This window comes from Panthera tigris, chromosome B1, assembly GCF_018350195.1.
Source record: "Panthera tigris isolate Pti1 chromosome B1, P.tigris_Pti1_mat1.1, whole genome shotgun sequence".
NCBI lineage: Eukaryota > Metazoa > Chordata > Mammalia > Carnivora > Felidae > Panthera > Panthera tigris.
Window position 1 is genome coordinate 112,961,596 of NC_056663.1, and position 16,893 is coordinate 112,978,488.

The 16,893-nt window shown below is 35.2% G+C and overlaps 1 protein-coding gene across 4 annotated transcripts in view; it reads right to left on the reverse strand.

Annotated features, from left to right (window-relative positions):
* Window positions 1–16,893, reverse strand: part of SEC24B (SEC24 homolog B, COPII coat complex component) — a 99,815-nt gene that overhangs the window by 6,868 nt on the left and 76,054 nt on the right. For all 4 annotated transcript variants that reach the window (XM_042984058.1, XM_042984057.1, XM_042984056.1 and 1 more), the window contains 11 exons: window positions 16,399–16,508; window positions 14,558–14,670; window positions 11,567–11,685; window positions 10,891–10,946; window positions 10,442–10,648; window positions 7,515–7,638; window positions 6,929–7,087; window positions 5,687–5,860; window positions 4,510–4,620; window positions 2,855–3,030; window positions 1,885–2,022 (listed from right to left, as the gene is read on the reverse strand). In XM_042984058.1, coding sequence (XP_042839992.1) covers window positions 1,885–2,022; window positions 2,855–3,030; window positions 4,510–4,620; window positions 5,687–5,860; window positions 6,929–7,087; window positions 7,515–7,638; window positions 10,442–10,648; window positions 10,891–10,946; window positions 11,567–11,685; window positions 14,558–14,670; window positions 16,399–16,508 — 1,487 coding nt within the window. The remainder of the gene's footprint in view (window positions 1–1,884; window positions 2,023–2,854; window positions 3,031–4,509; window positions 4,621–5,686; window positions 5,861–6,928; window positions 7,088–7,514; window positions 7,639–10,441; window positions 10,649–10,890; window positions 10,947–11,566; window positions 11,686–14,557; window positions 14,671–16,398; window positions 16,509–16,893) is intronic.

Consider the following 16,893-nt stretch of genomic DNA (forward strand, 5'->3'; position numbering starts at 1 on the left):
GATTTAATGCAATCCCTATCAAAATAGCAACAGTATTTTTCACAGAACTAAAACAATCTTAAAATGCATATAGAACCACAAAAGACCCTGAATAGCCAAAGCAATCTTGAAAAAAAAGAACAAAACTGGAGATATCACAATCCCAGATTTCAAGTTATACTATAAAACTATAGTAATCAAAACAGTATGGCACTGGCACAAAAACAGACACATAGATCAATGGAACGGAATAGAGAGCCTAGAAATAAACTCGTGATTATTTGGTCAATTAACCTGTGACAAAGGAGACAAGAATATGCAATGGGAAAAAGACAGTCTCTTTAACAAATGGTGTTGAGAAAACTAGACAGCTACATGCAAAAGAATGAAACAGGACCACTGTCTTACACCATACACAAAAATAAACTCGGATTAAAGACCTAAATCTGAGATCTGAAACCATAAAAATCTTAGAAGAGGGCATGTCAGACAGCAATTTCTTGGACATCAGCCACAGCAACATTTTTTCAGATAGGTTTCCTAAGGCAAAGGAAATGAAAGCAAAAATAAACTGTTGGGACCATGTCAAAATAAAAAGCTTCTGCACAGCAAAGGAAACAATCAACAAAACAAAAGACAACCTACTGAATGGGAGAAGATATTTACAAATGACATATCCAATAAGGAGTTAGATCTAAAATACACAAAGAACTTAAAGAACAAAAACCCAAATAATCCAATTAAAAAATGGGCAAGACATGAAAAGACATTTCACCAAAGACACCCAATATGGCCAACAGACACATGAAAAGATGTTCAACATCACTCACCACCAGAGAAATGCAAATCGAAACCACAATGAAATACCACCTCACACATGTCAGATGACCAAAATCAACAACTCAAGAAATAACAAGTGTTGGCGAGGATGTGGAGAAAAAGGAAGCCTCGTACACTATCGGTGGGAATGAAAACTGGTACAGCCATTGTGGAAAACAGTATGGAGGTTCCTCAAAAAGGTAAAAATAGAATTACCATATGATCCAGTAATTCCACTACTGGGTATTTCCCCAAAGAATACAAAAGCACTAATTCAAAAGGATACAAGCATCTCTATGTTTATAGCAGTGTTATATAAAATAGCCAAAGTATGGAAGCAACCTAAGTATCCATCAACAGATGAATGGATAAAGAAGTAGTATATATAAATAATGGAATATTAGTCATAAAAAAGAATGAAATCTTGTCAGTTGCAATAACATGGGTGGATCTAGATGGTACCATGCTAAATGAAATAAGTCAGTCAGAGAAAGACAAATACCCCATGATTTCACTCATATGTGGAATTTAAGAAAACATGAAGAAAAAAAGGAACAAACAAAAAATAGACTATTAACTATGGAGAACAAACTGGTGGTCACCAGAGGGAAGGTGGGGGGAGATGCAGGAAACAGGTGAAGGAGATTAAGAGTACATTTATCATGATGAGCACTGAGTAATGCACAGAATTGTTGATCCACTATATTGTACACCTGAACCTTATAATATATAACATTATACTATACATTAATTATACTGGAATTAAAAACAAAAACAAAAATTGCATTCTGATCACATCAGGAACAGTCAGTATCTACCAAATACAAATGGAAATGTCCACTCTACAATTTACTTTGTAATAAATACCACCAAACCCATAAGCTGAATTACTTCCCGTTATTTTTGAAAACTCCATAACCATAGACAGTATCTAATAGTCCTACTGTTCAACCAACTCTACAGCTAGTGTCATCATTTACTATATTACTACTATAGGGAAAGAGCAGATGTAAAAAATTGTTAGCACCTTACATTAGCAGCCTAGCTGTAGAATCAAGACGCTCAAATATATTTAAAAAATCCTACCTCATCTGTCAATCTGTCTATCCTGTATAAGTTGGGATGAATCATTTTCATTAGATGAACAAGTGGCTGACACTTTATCTGACACATGGCATATACACGATCATCCAGGCGTGTGCTTGTACCAGTTCTAAATGCTTTCTACGAGGAAAAAAAATACATATTTTCAAATAAAACAAATATAGACAAACATTAAAACAAATATATATACCATCACAGTCATGGAAAAAGCATGGCCTTCAAAACAGACCTGGATTAAATTCTCAGCTCTGACACTGAACAGGTAGATAGGTGAGCAAGTTATTAGCTTCTCAAAGCTATACTATTATAAGAAAAACAAAAAAATGCTTACCTCTCTAGGGTGTGGTAAGGATTAAATAAGATGATGCATATATAACAGGTATTACAGTGCTTGAGACTTGGAAAGATGTTCGATGGACAGTAAATCCTTTCCTTAGAGTCTTGTTCCAGAAGCACATACATACTAAGAGTGTGCTATAAAAGCATACCATTCTTTAAATTGCTCCCACATATTATTTTTTTTAATGTTTATTTATTTTTGAGAGAGAGAGAGACAGACAGACAGACAGACACCAAGAGCGAGAATGAGCCAGGGAAAGGCACAGAGAGAGGGAGATACAGAATCCGAAGTAGGCTCCAGGATCCGAGCTGTCAGCACAGAGCCTGATGCGGGGCTTGAACTCCCGAACTGCGAGATCATGACCTGAGCCAAAGTTGGACGCTTAACCAACTGAGCCACCCAGGTGCCCCTTGTTGCTTCCACATATTAAAGAGAGCATATGGTTTCAAACATCCTGTTTTTATATACTTTCATTTTCCACTGATCTTCTGTTTTTCAAAAATTTTCCAGTGCTAAGCTGCAAAACTGTCTAGTTAAATATGAAAAACCCCAGAAAACCTGGATTTCATTTCTTCATCTTTATGAAATGTAACAGTGTAGACAGAGAGCTACCTGTTTAAGAAGGGCCAAAACATAGAGAGGAAACAGCTTGAGGGAGCTGGGTGCTATCAGGGCAGAGTGCTGTAAATTTGAGACTGTTGAGCCGTATGCAGATAAGGAATCCACGACAGCATTCACTAAGGCATCTCTTGCATCTGATAGGCTTGAGGAGATGGATCGATCAACAGCTATAAAGCAATCAAAATGAAAATGTATTTCACCATTAGATTCCAATGAATGCTAGAAGAGATAAAATTTACATGCATTTCTTAAGAAAGCAACAAACACTGTTTTCAGGATAGAAAAATACATATCACCTGCCCCTTCATTTTGCAAGTGTCTACTCATGACACATTTTTTGTGAGGTAAATGTGAACAATTCTGTCAATCAGAACAAATCTAGATTGTTTTGGACCTTTTGGTTTTAGTCTCTATACATCTAAAAATGCTTAACTTCTATTGATATAAGGGAATGTGTACCATCCATTTACATCTGAGCAAGAAAGCTCTAGGGATGTTTTCATTTCTCCAGTAGAAGTCACATGTATAGAGTATCTTTTTTTTTTTTTTTTTTTGCATAAACAATGCTGGGTTCTGCTATCTGAGTCATACCTTGTGATCCTCTAAAATTTTCTTTATTAAAGCATTTCCAGGTCAACAAAAAAAAGAGGGCAACTGAACATAGCTTCTCATGCAGACACTGAAGAGCCAGGTATCAGTGTGAAAGTTATTTTCTTCCAAGCACATATTTTATTAAACTAGAGATAGCCTATAGGTATGCCCAAATATTAAAAATAAAAATTATATTGAATAAAAAAAACTATATTGAAAAACAATCAGTTATAACATACTGAATTTGAAATACAGATAAAATAATAAAATATTGGGATACTTTAGTATATGGTATTATAATTTTTCCCAAAATGGATAACAATGACTACTTTTCTCTAGGACTACATGAAAAATAAGATTCATATCAAAAAGGAAAATTCATTAAAAACAACACTCCCAGTGTTATATTAATTCCCCCAAAAGACTTTTTTTTTTTTAACTTACATATAATAATATTTATTCTTTTGGGTATAATTCTATGGTGATTATACGTCAAACGCACAGCTATGTAATCAATATCACAATCAAAATACACCACAGTTCCATTACCCCAAAAATATCCAGGGGTGCTGGCCCCTTGTAGTAAAATCTTCCCACTATCCTTAACCCTGATAATCACTGATCTGTTTTTCACTCCTGGAATTTTCCCTTTTCCAGAATGTCATATGAGTATGTCTACAGCTGTCTCCTTTTGAAGCTAGCTCCCTTCCATTTAGCATGATGCCTCTGAGAGTCATTCATGTCTATTCACGTATCAACAATTCATTTCTTTTTATCACTGAGTTACAGTTAATGGTATGGATATACCATAGTTTGTTCAAACATTCATCAACTGAAGGACATTTGGGTTGTTACCAGTTTTTAGTGATTATGAATCCCCCAGAAGGTTTTAAACTAAAGAGTTAATAAGAAATGTAAGAACAGTCGAATTCACACTTCTGTAAGTGAAGATGTAAAACATATACACTTTGTAAGTAAGTAATTTCTAGGGTAAAAAATGTCCAGGTTTCAGCCTTTATGACAGAAGAATCCAAGTCGTTCACGTTCTTACTCACCCATGTTTGCCAGAAGGCAGATGGCAGCCTGCACGTCCACTCCCGCATACACATCTGCTAGTGAACTCACTACTGGCAAACAGAGCGTGTGCACTCTAATTCTCCGTTCGCCTATAGGAAATGATGAAATAATGTCAAAACACACTAGACCAAGACAGAAATAAAGCAGACAGGTCAAAACAGTATTCAGGTTACTATTTGACTGAATTAAACCAACAGGATTCTGAAATGTAAAAACAAAGTTTTACACGTAATGGGTTTTAAAGAAAATCAAACACTCTCCATATTTACAGATTGTGATATATATTTTGTATACAGTTGAACATTAGGTTCTGGCTTTTATTTTTAAATTTTTTATTATTTTTAATTTTTTGAGAGAGAGAGAGAGAGAGAGCGTGCACACAAGCTGTGGAGGGGGACAGAGGTAGAGATACAGAGAATTTTAGGCAGGCTCCACACTCAGTGCAGAGCCTGACACGGGGCTTGATCCCACGACCCTGGGATCATGACCTGAGTGGAAATCAAGAGTTGGACATTCAACCAACTGAGCCATCCAGGTGCCTCCTGGTTTTCAGTTTAATATCAATCATTGTAAATTATATACAGCATAGTAAAATGTCGGAAAACCTGACTGTCAAGTAACTAACATGGGTCTTACATGATATACAGATTTATTTATTTTATGGGGCAAAAAATAATGCTAAGGATGACATAGCTGGATTTAGCATGAGTTTACCAGACACATATGATACTGAGAATCCATGACTTCCACGAGTCAAAAATATTAAATATTAGATATTAAAAGGGCACCTGGGTGGCTCAGTTGGTTGAGTGTCTGACTCTTGATTTAGGCTCAGGTCATGATCCCAGGGTTGTGGGATTAAGCCCTGCATCGGGCTCTGCACTGAGCGTGGAGCCTGCTTGGGATTTTCTCCCCTGCTTGTGTGCTTGCTCTCTCCCTTAATAAAACAAAACAAAACAAAACAAAACAACAACAAAAAAAATGATATTAAAGATTCAAAATGAGTTAAAAAAAAAAAACAGAACATATATTTGTTTAACTACTGCAGATTCCATTTATCTCCCACTGTACATTCATTCTTTCTCCCCAATTCCACCAGCATGTAAAAGGAGGGGGAAATTACGGCTGATTATATTTCATATCTATTAACATTACCTTTGCTTGATGTATATAATAAAGCTGTCTGAAAGCACACTAAGGAAGTATCTGTCAAATTTTCTTCGATTGACAGCTGTACTGCAAATCCAGCATCAGGATTGATGTTGGCAAGGGATAACAAATCAGTGGAACGGACAAAGAAGTTTCCGTGAAAAGTGTGCATTGAAAGACCTAAGGAAGAGAAAACTTGTTATAAAAGATAAAGCGACAGAAGTATCTTTACCTCAGGCTAAAGCTACTTTTTAAAGTAAAAACTGTCTCTGATTTTGAATTTTTTTCTTTTAGTAGCCTCCATGCTGGAGGCATGGAGCCCAATGCGGGGCTTGAACTCAAGACTCCGAGATCAAGAGTCAGATGCTTACCTGACTGAGCCATTCAGGTGCCCCTGTGATTCTAAATCAAAAGGGTTAGGATTAGGGTGTTAGTAGAGGTTCTAAAAATACCAATTCAAAACTAACAAACAATGCATGTTATATAAAAGAGACAGTATACATTTAACTTGTATTGATAACTAATCTTATATTTTCTCATACATGATTTGAAATCAGACAAAGATCTAATATACAAAATGAAACTAATGACGGTTACTATATAACTCATTTAAGAATTAAAATTGGGGGGGGGGCGGGGAGGGCACCCGGGTGGCTCAGTCTGTTTAGGGTCTGACTTTTGCTCAGGTCATGATCTCACAGTCTGTGGGTTTGAGCCCTGCATTGGGCTCTGTGCTGACAGCTTAGAGCCTGGAGCCTTCTTTGGATTCTGTGTCTCCCTCTTTCTCTGCCCCTCCCCGGCTTATGCTCTCTCTCTCTTTCAAAAATAAACATTAAAAAAAGTTTTTTTTTTTAATTAAAATTAGGGATGAGAATCCCTCCAGCAAACATTCACATAAAACTGAGGTAATGCAAACTGAAGAGTAACTGAATGATTATGAAGGCAAAGATCATTCATCAAACAATTTTCACTTATGATCTTCCCTACTCCTCTAATTCTCCTTCTAAAATCACCTCCAGTATGGCTTTTTCTTAGGTTCTTCCTAATAAAGCAAACATTACTTTTTCTCATTTATTCAAATTACTTAAAAAATTAGGCAATGATTATTCAATAACTACATACATTTAAAACAGCTTATAGCTGACTGGTTCAAGCAGGGAGTCCTGAATGATGAAGAATCATTATAGGTAGTCAAAGTAATTTTGACAAAAGTATATAATATAAAGCATGATTTTTGTAATTTCATACCTTTAGTACACCTTATTCTCATAACAGCTTCAAACCCAATTTTTCTTGTGAGATACCGTTTCAGGTCTTTCTGTAACTTTTCTGCTTGTGAAGGATTGTGAGTATAGTGGAAAGATGGGTAATAATAGATGCACCCTGCAGAATACTTGGACATGCAAGCTTTAGAGAGAAATATAAAAAATATTAGCTACAGAAACAATGATATCCTATAATAATATCCAGGAATATCTTACTTGCCCAACAATAGTACAGATTTTTATATCATGAAAAAAATCTAAGTCTTAAGGAAGAAGCCTAGGCTGTCAAAGTAAGAAAATACAAATCTGCGAAAACACAAATATTTGTAAAATATCTGGATAGGGTTTATTGTTGAGCAGAATGGCAAAGGAATTAGATTTTAAAAACAAATAGTAATAGCATTTTAGATTTGTACAGTGCTGTACAGTTACTGGTAATTTTCATAGATATCATCTATCTAATTCACATGCTTTTTATCCCCAAATATTGAGAACCCTTACTAAAGAGTTTAGATTTGACTATATGCTAAAAATGTTTATGTAAACAGATGAACATGGAATCTCCTTACCTAGAGAAGCAAGATCAGAATACTGTGAACTTAAGAGGAACAGATCCACTGCAGTCTGCTGCCCTGAGCAATCTAAAGCCAGTTTCTTATAAAAATCCGTTGCAGGGCCAAGATGTTGTACAACCTAAGTCAACAGGCCATAAAGAAAGAGCTGGAAGCCTTGTGCTATGCACACATTTCTACATCTCTTACAGTAATGAAGATGATACTTTGTCCTCCTATCAAACTAAGTAAGTTTTTGAAACATCTAGGTAGTTGGCGTAGATCCTACAAGACTAATTGTTAACATTTATAAAGCACTAATAAAGGACCGTTCGAGAGGTTTTAAATAAAAGTTACCTACATTTTACAGGTGAGGAAACTGAGGCAAACAATGATTAAGTAACAACCAATTACACGTTTACTGAGTGGCGGACGCTGGAATATAAAACTGAGAAGTCTGGCTCTGGCTCAGAGCGAGTGCAGTTAACCATTACTATGTACTGTTGACAATGTGACGGAATCAAAGACTGATGAAGGTTTTTCCTAGTGGCATGAGGACACTTGAGCTGAAAAGGTGGCACTGGTGAAGAGTTAAAAATGCAAGAGTCAGACTCCAATTCTTAACTCCTATGCTACACTGCATAACAAAATATTTCAATCCTCTTAATTATAATGTATGATTACTATATTAGAGTTTACTCAGATATGAAGAAATATGTATATCAGAACAGGTATTTAAGCTTCTGAGTCCCAGGAAATAAAGAGTATTTCTAAAAGTTAAATGAGATAAATAAAACAAAACTGCACTGGAGACTTCAGTAACACATAACACCTTCCTCTGTTCAAAACCCCTCAGTATTCTATGATGGATTGCAATAGATCAATGAACTGAATGCTAGCTGTACTTGATGAGTTTAAAAAATACATTTGCCCTAATTTATTTTAAAATTAGATTTTTTTCTGAAAAACAACTTAAAAAATGCAGTTTCTGGGATGCCTGGGGGGGCTCAGTTGGTTAAGTGCCCAACTCTTGATCTCAGAATTGTGAGTTCAAAACTTGCTTTGGTCTCCACATTGGGCATGAAGCCTACTTAAAACAAAAACAAAAAACCTTCCTAATAATACAGTTTCTATAATAAGTAAAATATGGCACTATTTTTCTCTAGCAAATTGATGAAGAATAAAAAAACAGTAAAAATAATGGCTAGAAGATTTGAGAGTCCTTAAGGATGTAGTTGATTAAAAAGAAAGAAAGAAAGAAACAAAGAAACAAAGAAAAAAAAGAAAAGAAAAACCCCAAGCAACTAAAACACTTTAATAACTTAAGTTTGACCCAATAATTTCGCTTCTAGGAATTTTTCCTAAGGAAAAACTAAATATGTGGCTAAATGTTTATGGCATTACTAAAACTGTTTAGTTCAGACTCACAATTAGTTGTAATAGTATTCCCTTGAGGTCACATAAAACTTATACACAGCACAGAAATGATTATTCTAGCTCATTTATTATTTGAAACAAGGGATTAAAATATTCTGACCAAATCTTCATGTAAAACCCAAGTAATATTCAGTCTCATAGTTTTTGTTTTTTGTTTTTCTTTAATAGAGAAAATACTGGAGACAACTGTTCAGTAGCTAGGAGGCAACTAATTAAATGGAGTACTTTCATATTTACTAAAAGATATTCTTTATTTTTGAAAGTGTATTTATGTTTTTTAGTAATCTTTACCTTCAAGGTGGGGCTTGAACTCACGACCCTGAGATCAAGAGTTGCATGTTCTTCTGACTGAGCCAGCCAGGTGCCTCTAAAAAATATTTTTTAAAGATAATTTTCAGGGGCACCTGGGTGGCTCAGTTGTAAACTTCTGGCTTCAGCTCAGGTCATTATCTCAAGGTTCGTAAGTTTGAGCCCCGTGTCGGGCTCTGTGCTGACAGCTCAGAGCCTGGAGCCTGCTTTGGATTCTGTGTCCCCCTCTCTTTCTGCACCACTCCTGCTTGTGCTCTCTCTGTCTCTCAAAAATAAATAACATTAAAAAAAAATTAAGACAATTTTCGGGACCTCAGAAAATGCTCACAATGTACTCTTCAATGAAAAAAAGTCAGTTAAAACATATACTATATATGTATGATGCCTGATTATGCATATTTGTATGTGTTTATATAAACATTATTATCTTTTTTTTTTTTTTTAAAGATTTTAAGTAATCCCTACACCCAACATGGGACTCAAACTCAAGACCCCAAGATCAGGAGTTACATGTTCTTCAACCAAGCCAGTGAGGCACCCCTAAATGCTATTATCTTGATAGTAAAGATTATTGATGGTTTATTCTTATTATACAATGGTTTGTATTATCTTTATAATTAAAATGTTTATGGGGGCGCCTGGGTGGCTCAGTCGGTTAAGTGTCCGACTTCAGCCCAGGTCATGATCTCGCCGTTCCCGAGTTTGAACCCTGCATCGGGCTCTGTGCTGATAGCTCAGAGCCTGGAGTCTGTTTCAGATTCTGTTTCTCCCGCTCTCTCTCTGCCCCTTCCCCACTGACACTCTGTCTATCTCAAAATAAACATTAAAAAAAATTTTTTTAATGTTTATTAGTATGAACATGTTAAATTGTAATATCTCAGATTTAGTATTATCAGTTGTATAAGAGAAAAGAGAACTGCAGCCAGAAAATCAAGTCACACCTTCACCATTAGTTACTTAACCTTTGGCAAATTTAATCTATTTTCCTCATCTGTAAAATGAAAGGATTAGAGTAAGTTATTTTTAAATTTCTATGACTTGCAAAGAAAGTAATACAAAGAACACAAAATGATACATTTTCTCCCCAGATTTTTACTATCAATGAAGTAAAAAAGCAGAATAACGAACAAATAATTACACGGGCTATGGAGTTACAAAACAAAATCTTAAACATGACAGAGAAACCAAATCTAAAATACCTTTGTGCTTGATCTCTGATTAGGATCTTCTCTGGACTGCAGAAGTCCTGCACCCAAGGAAGGTAACTGTGTCTGAAATACAGACACACGGCCACCTGTTGGAGACATTAATTTAAAGGCAGCCTGAAGCGCAGGACCAAGGGCACTGTGTGTTTCTCTTGTATTGGTGAACATATTTGGTAATGCATTCAATAAGTCTTTTATAAGCTGGGAAAACAAAGATTAAAAGTTGAATTACTCAGAGGGCAAGGCAATTTTCTTCTTTAAAACATTCTGGAGTATAATATATACCACTGTATCTTAGGGGATATAAACTGAGGGGTCAATAAGTATGCTACCTACATTGTCTATGCAATATTAATATACTAAGTAAACAAATGTTAAAGATTTTAGTAAACAGTTAAAATAACAGAAATATTTTCATACTTTAAGAGAAAAGTCAATCTCACCTCTTTACTTTCATACAGATTCACAAGTAAGCTATCCGGTGTAGGTAGAAAAACATCTAAAGGGAAAACATATATTTTAATCAATAGATAAATCAAGTCAAAAGAATATCATAAATTTAAAAATCTTAGTTTTTAACAGGCCGTATATATAATGGGAACCATGATACTGCTTTATTAAATATATATTACACATATGTGTGTGCACACATAAGTACACACACAGACATAGAAAACTTAGAATGAAATATGTTCCAGAAAACAAACTATATCTATCTAGAGAGAGAGAAGAGAGGAAAGAGAGAAGAGAGGAGAGAGGAGAGAGAAGAGAGAAGACAGAGAGGGAGAGGGAGAAGGACAGAGAGAGAGAGAGAGAGAGAGAGAAAGCATGAATTGGGGAGTGGGGCAGAGGGAGAGAGAAAGAATCTAAACAGTCTCCATGCTCAGCACAAAGCCTGATATGGGGCTGGATCCCACAACCCTGGAATCATGACCTGAGCCAAAATCAAGAGATGGACACTCAACCAACTGAGCCACCCAGGCACCTCGCCGGGAAACTGTTTTTAAAGTATCAAAGTGCACCAAATTATCCTTACAGCACTATGACAGGATGTACTGTCAAATACACTAGCCTCAATTCCAAAATCTATAGTCACAAAGACTTCTATTCACTGCTTACCATCTATATCAGACACAATCAACATTTGAGGTTGTGATAATCCTTCTTGTAAATTGTAGAAATGAATAGTGCTATCGAAGGTCATGAACCCTATTCTTGTTCGTGAATCTCCAGGAAGCCTAAGGATAAAAATGATAATTTTAAATTCAAAGTGTTTAGTAACATATTTTATTAAAAAAAAATAATGAAATAGTAAACAAAGTCTAAGAATAATTACACGTGCTTTTTCATAGAGGAAAGTTATTCCTCTCTAAACCAACATACATCAGAAAAGAGCAAAGATGAAACATCCCATTTTCAGATGAAACCAACGTGTTTAGAGCTAATACTCAAGAAAACTGAACCATGTTCAAATAATAAACCAAAACTAAAAATTAAATGATTAAAAAAATCAAAGATTTCTTACTAACTTTCCTCTAGCACACACTCCCTTAACTAAACATTTACTCATATTTTCAGTTCCAATGCTACAAAAAGAGTGTATGTAGCTCAAACTGTTTAAGGGCAGATGACAAATGAGTACTTTCCAAGAAAAGACAATGTAATTAATGTAAACCAGATTTTTTTTTTTAATTTTTTATTTTTTTTAAATTTTTTTTTTCAACGTTTTTTATTTATTTTTGGGACAGAGAGAGACAGAGCATGAATGGGGGAGGGGCAGAGAGAGAGGGAGACACAGAATCGGAAACAGGCTCCAGGCTCCGAGCCATCAGTCCAGAGCCTGACGCGGGGCTCGAACTCACGGACCGCGAGATCGTGACCTGGCTGAAGTCGGACGCTTAACCGACTGCGCCACCCAGGCGCCCCCAGATTTTATTTTTTTAATTCTATTTTTTTATTTATTTTTATATTTATTTAGTTTTGAGAAAGTGAGACAAAGCATGAGCGGGGGAGGGGCAGAGACAGGAGGAGACACAGAATCTGAAGCAGGCTCCAGGCTCTGAGAAAGCGGTCAGCACAGAGCCTGATGCGGGGCTCGAACCCATGAACTGTGAGATCATGACCTGAGCTGAAGTCGGACGCTCAACCGACTGAGCCACCCAGGTGCCCCTGTAAATCAGATTTTAATGTGGAAATTTTAAAATAAAAATCACATTTAAGAACATCAAGACATTTTATCTATTATCAGTCCTTTAAAAGTTTTCTGCAAGAACTCAGTATTCAAGAGTCAATGCCATGGCAAAAAAAAAGAATAAATGACCATTTCTTTGCCCGTCAGGTTCTCCTTATTGATAAAATGGATGCTTCATCTTACAAAAATATTTTTTAAGTACCACTATGTTAAATGCTGTTATATAATTTATTATTTTAGCAATGCTTTTAAAATATTTTTGAATATCACAGGATGCCAAAACAGTGTACATCAAAAACAAGAAACATTATTACTGTTATGCATGATTGATCAGGCCAGTCAGATAGTCTGCAAAGTCAAAGAAAATTTCAGAAAACAATGCACCAACTTATGTGGGTGTTTAGCTTACCAATACTGGTCAAGATTTAGGATGTTTCTACAGATGATTCTTTACTCCTCTGAAATTTCTAAGATCATGGAGTGTTAGGGCTGTTTGTTACCGATTAGAATGGAGACTCCCTATCTACTCTACTCCAAGCTCAAAATTCAGAGTTGAGATGCAATTGCTCCATATCAAATTGCTTGTTCTCCAAGTTATATCCATAGCTCTTTCCAAAAACATGTTATCTTCTTTACTTTCCTAGTGCTATTTTCTGGTTAATAAATATATATCTATATCTATATCTATCTATATATATATAGATATAGATATAGATATATGTATGTGTATATATATATATTTGTATGTTATGTTTTAAATAATTTGCCATTCCCAATTTTATCCTTTTGGTTTGGCATGGTCTATTTAACTCACAAATAGTCATGCACTGGACAGGCTCCTGTTTCTAGGGTCATATCCTCATACTTTTTCAGCAAGCTGACTCTTCAGCTTTAAAACTATTTCTTTGCAGTCTTCCATTGCTACTCACTGCTGAAACTACTCCCGAATTAATAAGTACTTGTGCCTAAAAACAGGGCAAATGCTTCAATCAAGGATGAAATTATGAAAACTCTAAGTTACTAACAGAAACTAAAAGCAAATCATTTAAAGTTTCTGGGTATTTTTATCTCAACGTTATCCACTAGTCATAGGCTCAGATCAGTGGTATGTAGACTATGGTAACAGAGCAAGGATTCTCAGACTTAAATGGAAGGTGGGAGAGAACCTTCAGAAATCACCAGGAGTACTTCTGACAAAGTATTTATATATAACTACCCCTACTCCTCTACACATGGCAAGAACCAATGCAGGTGTGAGCCACTCTTACTAATAACCTTAAGTCATATAGCCTGTAGGTTTGGGGAGTAAAAAAAGAAATGTACAAACTACTTTGTTTTCCAGAGATTTGGAAGGTCCATTTTTGAAGCTAGTTGAGGGTCTCCTTCATGACCAATACTAAGCAGGATTTAGAGTCAATATCCTATACCCTGTTTCTAATTGCACGATATAGCTCATTTCTAATGTGTCAAAATGAAGAGCTCAGTTTCTGGCTTCCTGAAATATTCAGCACAAAATCAATTCCTTCTTCCCTTTTATCTGGCTCATTTTCTCATTAGGACATTTGAAACTCATGAAAAACTCCTTGCTCAGGCAAAAATTACAGCTAGATTTCTCTCATCTGGATCCTTGATATCCTGGTCAGTGTTCAGATCTGTCGAGTCAGAGGAACAGTTAGATGAGATCTAAATTCCTTAGCAAGTATTAAACATTTACAATTTTATGATTTGGACACCAAGTCATAAATCATCATAATTGAAGTAGCAGGATCCTTGGTCTGAGGTGGACAAGAAGTACTGTGCAGTGATAGATAAATGAAGTCAAACTGTAATAAAAACGAACCCCATAAATTGCTAATAAACTTCACATTTATATATATTTGTACACACACAAACACATTATGAGTAAAAACATTTCTTACTTGTCTAGATTTTCTAACAACGACTGGCACAAAATTGTCAAATATCCAGCTTCCACTGCATTATGAGATACATCTAAAACAAATAAGTAAACTGCAGGTTGAGGAGGACGAAGCTGAAAGGAATAAAAATAATGTAATTTATTTAGTAGGCACAGTTTATTCTTTTCATACCACTGTTACCCCTGGCTATTTACTGATGACACAGAAAAATACACACATAGGATCGATATTTTATAAGATCTAATGTGCTAAAGAAAATGACATTCCTTTAACTTTTTTTCTTATAAAGTTGGTTATGGATTAAGCATAATAAGGTAGTTGTTACACAGTAATAGTTAAATAAGCTAAAGGTCTTCCTGATAGAGTGCTGACTGAGCTATCTTTCAAAGAAAAATTAAGCTTATTTACTATTTAATGCGAACCTCTATATGCCTTCCCTACTCCAAAAAACATTGTTTTTTATATTTAGTTTTTAGAATCTTACAACTGATAGTAGTAGCCATTAGTACTAGCTGTTGGGTCACCTGGTGGTGGCTAAATCACAAGTATTAAGTGCTAAGTGTAAAGAAAGTGCTTGTGATGGTATTCTAAGTATGTTCAGTCATTATCTGGTAGAGATATATACTGAAGTATTTATAGGTTAAATGATATGATGCTGGGATCAGCATTTAGTAAACTCCAGGGTGGGTGAGGGGAGGGAACACTGGGGTGGACTGGGTTTAGATGAAATGTATTTAGCAAAATGTTGCTAACTGTTGAAGCTTGGTGATAGGTAAATAATGGCTCACTATACTATTATTTCTTTTTTGTAGTAGGCTTGAAAAATTACTGCTATAGAAAGTTAAAAGGATATATAACATCTTTTTTTTTTTCTTAATATGCCAACCAAAGATCATATGGCAAAAATTAAAGATTAACTTCTTGCTTCACCACTTCAATTAGATTGAGATCCTAAGGAGCCATAACAGAGTTGGGAATGTAAGTTGTAAAGAAGGCAAGAAGTTCAGAGTAAAAGTGCCCAAAAGTAAAAGTTAATATATGGAAACAGACAAGGAAATAGTAGTTAAGTGGGGAGATACTAAACTGGACACAAAGGACCATAAAAATCACAAAAATAAAGAGAGAGATGGGTTGAACAGCAGGAATTTAATACACATTAACTGTCCCTGTTCACCTTTCCCCACTAGCAACACCTTACATTTTTGCAGGCGACAAAGATTATTAATGAGGATACTGAAGAAATGTAGGTTATTATAAATGCATTTAAAATGAATAGATATGATAAAGAGGAGAACTTTGGCTAAGAATTCATTTTTGTAAATAGAAAAGAAGAATGAGATCTTAAAGGACTAGTATAATTAAAGAACAAGTAGAATTTTGTGATGAACTGGAGAGAGAAAAATTAAAGTGAGGTCGATATCCATTTATCTTGATATCTGTACTGGGTGAACCAGTAAGATGGTGATATCTTTAGGAGCCGGAAAACTGCAGTTTTTGGCAAAAACATGAGTTTTTCTGTTTGAAGGTCTTAAATATTAAATGGCAAAAGGATATTTATATTCATTCCATGACAGCAATCAAATCAAAATGACAACAAATTATAAATGTAAGTGCTTATCACAAAACATTACTAATGTTTCTTAGTGACATAACTGCATTCTTTTAGGACATCAAGTAACCTTTACGAAAAGTTTTCTATTTGTTAAGTATAAACTTTCAGTATTATTGTAAAAAATTAATACTGGGGACAATACAAAATTTTGCAAGAATTTACCTCACAGAAAATTATAAATGACCAATACAGTTATATCCTATGGCTAATTTTTACACTGAGTAGTTACCATGTAATCTGAAGAAGCAATGAATTCCACAGTTGAATTCTGAACTTCTGGTCGTTTATGAGGCTCTCCATAAGATCGAGTTAGGGGGTTATACATAAATTCTTCAGGAACTAGGTAACAAACAGAAATCCAGTACAAAGTTAGTAGTATGTTTTGTAACTAAACACGCATGTACATACCAAGAAATAAACACCTTCGTCAATATCTGTATCAAGTTTCAACAGTTCTGTGAACATCTAATGGTAAAAACACTCCTTAAAAAATAATATCAAGATAAAATAAACACATAGTGAAATCAAGTGAGGAAACCAGGACACGGGCAACCCTGTTTCCCAGGCTTGTGTCCTATTTATTATATCACATGACATGAAAAGAAATCAGACAGAAACACAAATTTGAAAGCAATTATACTACAAGGACCTAAAAAATGATTAAAGGGAAACCAGACAGACACGCTGGTAGGCACGTGTCTACACATACTGGTAAAAACGTATG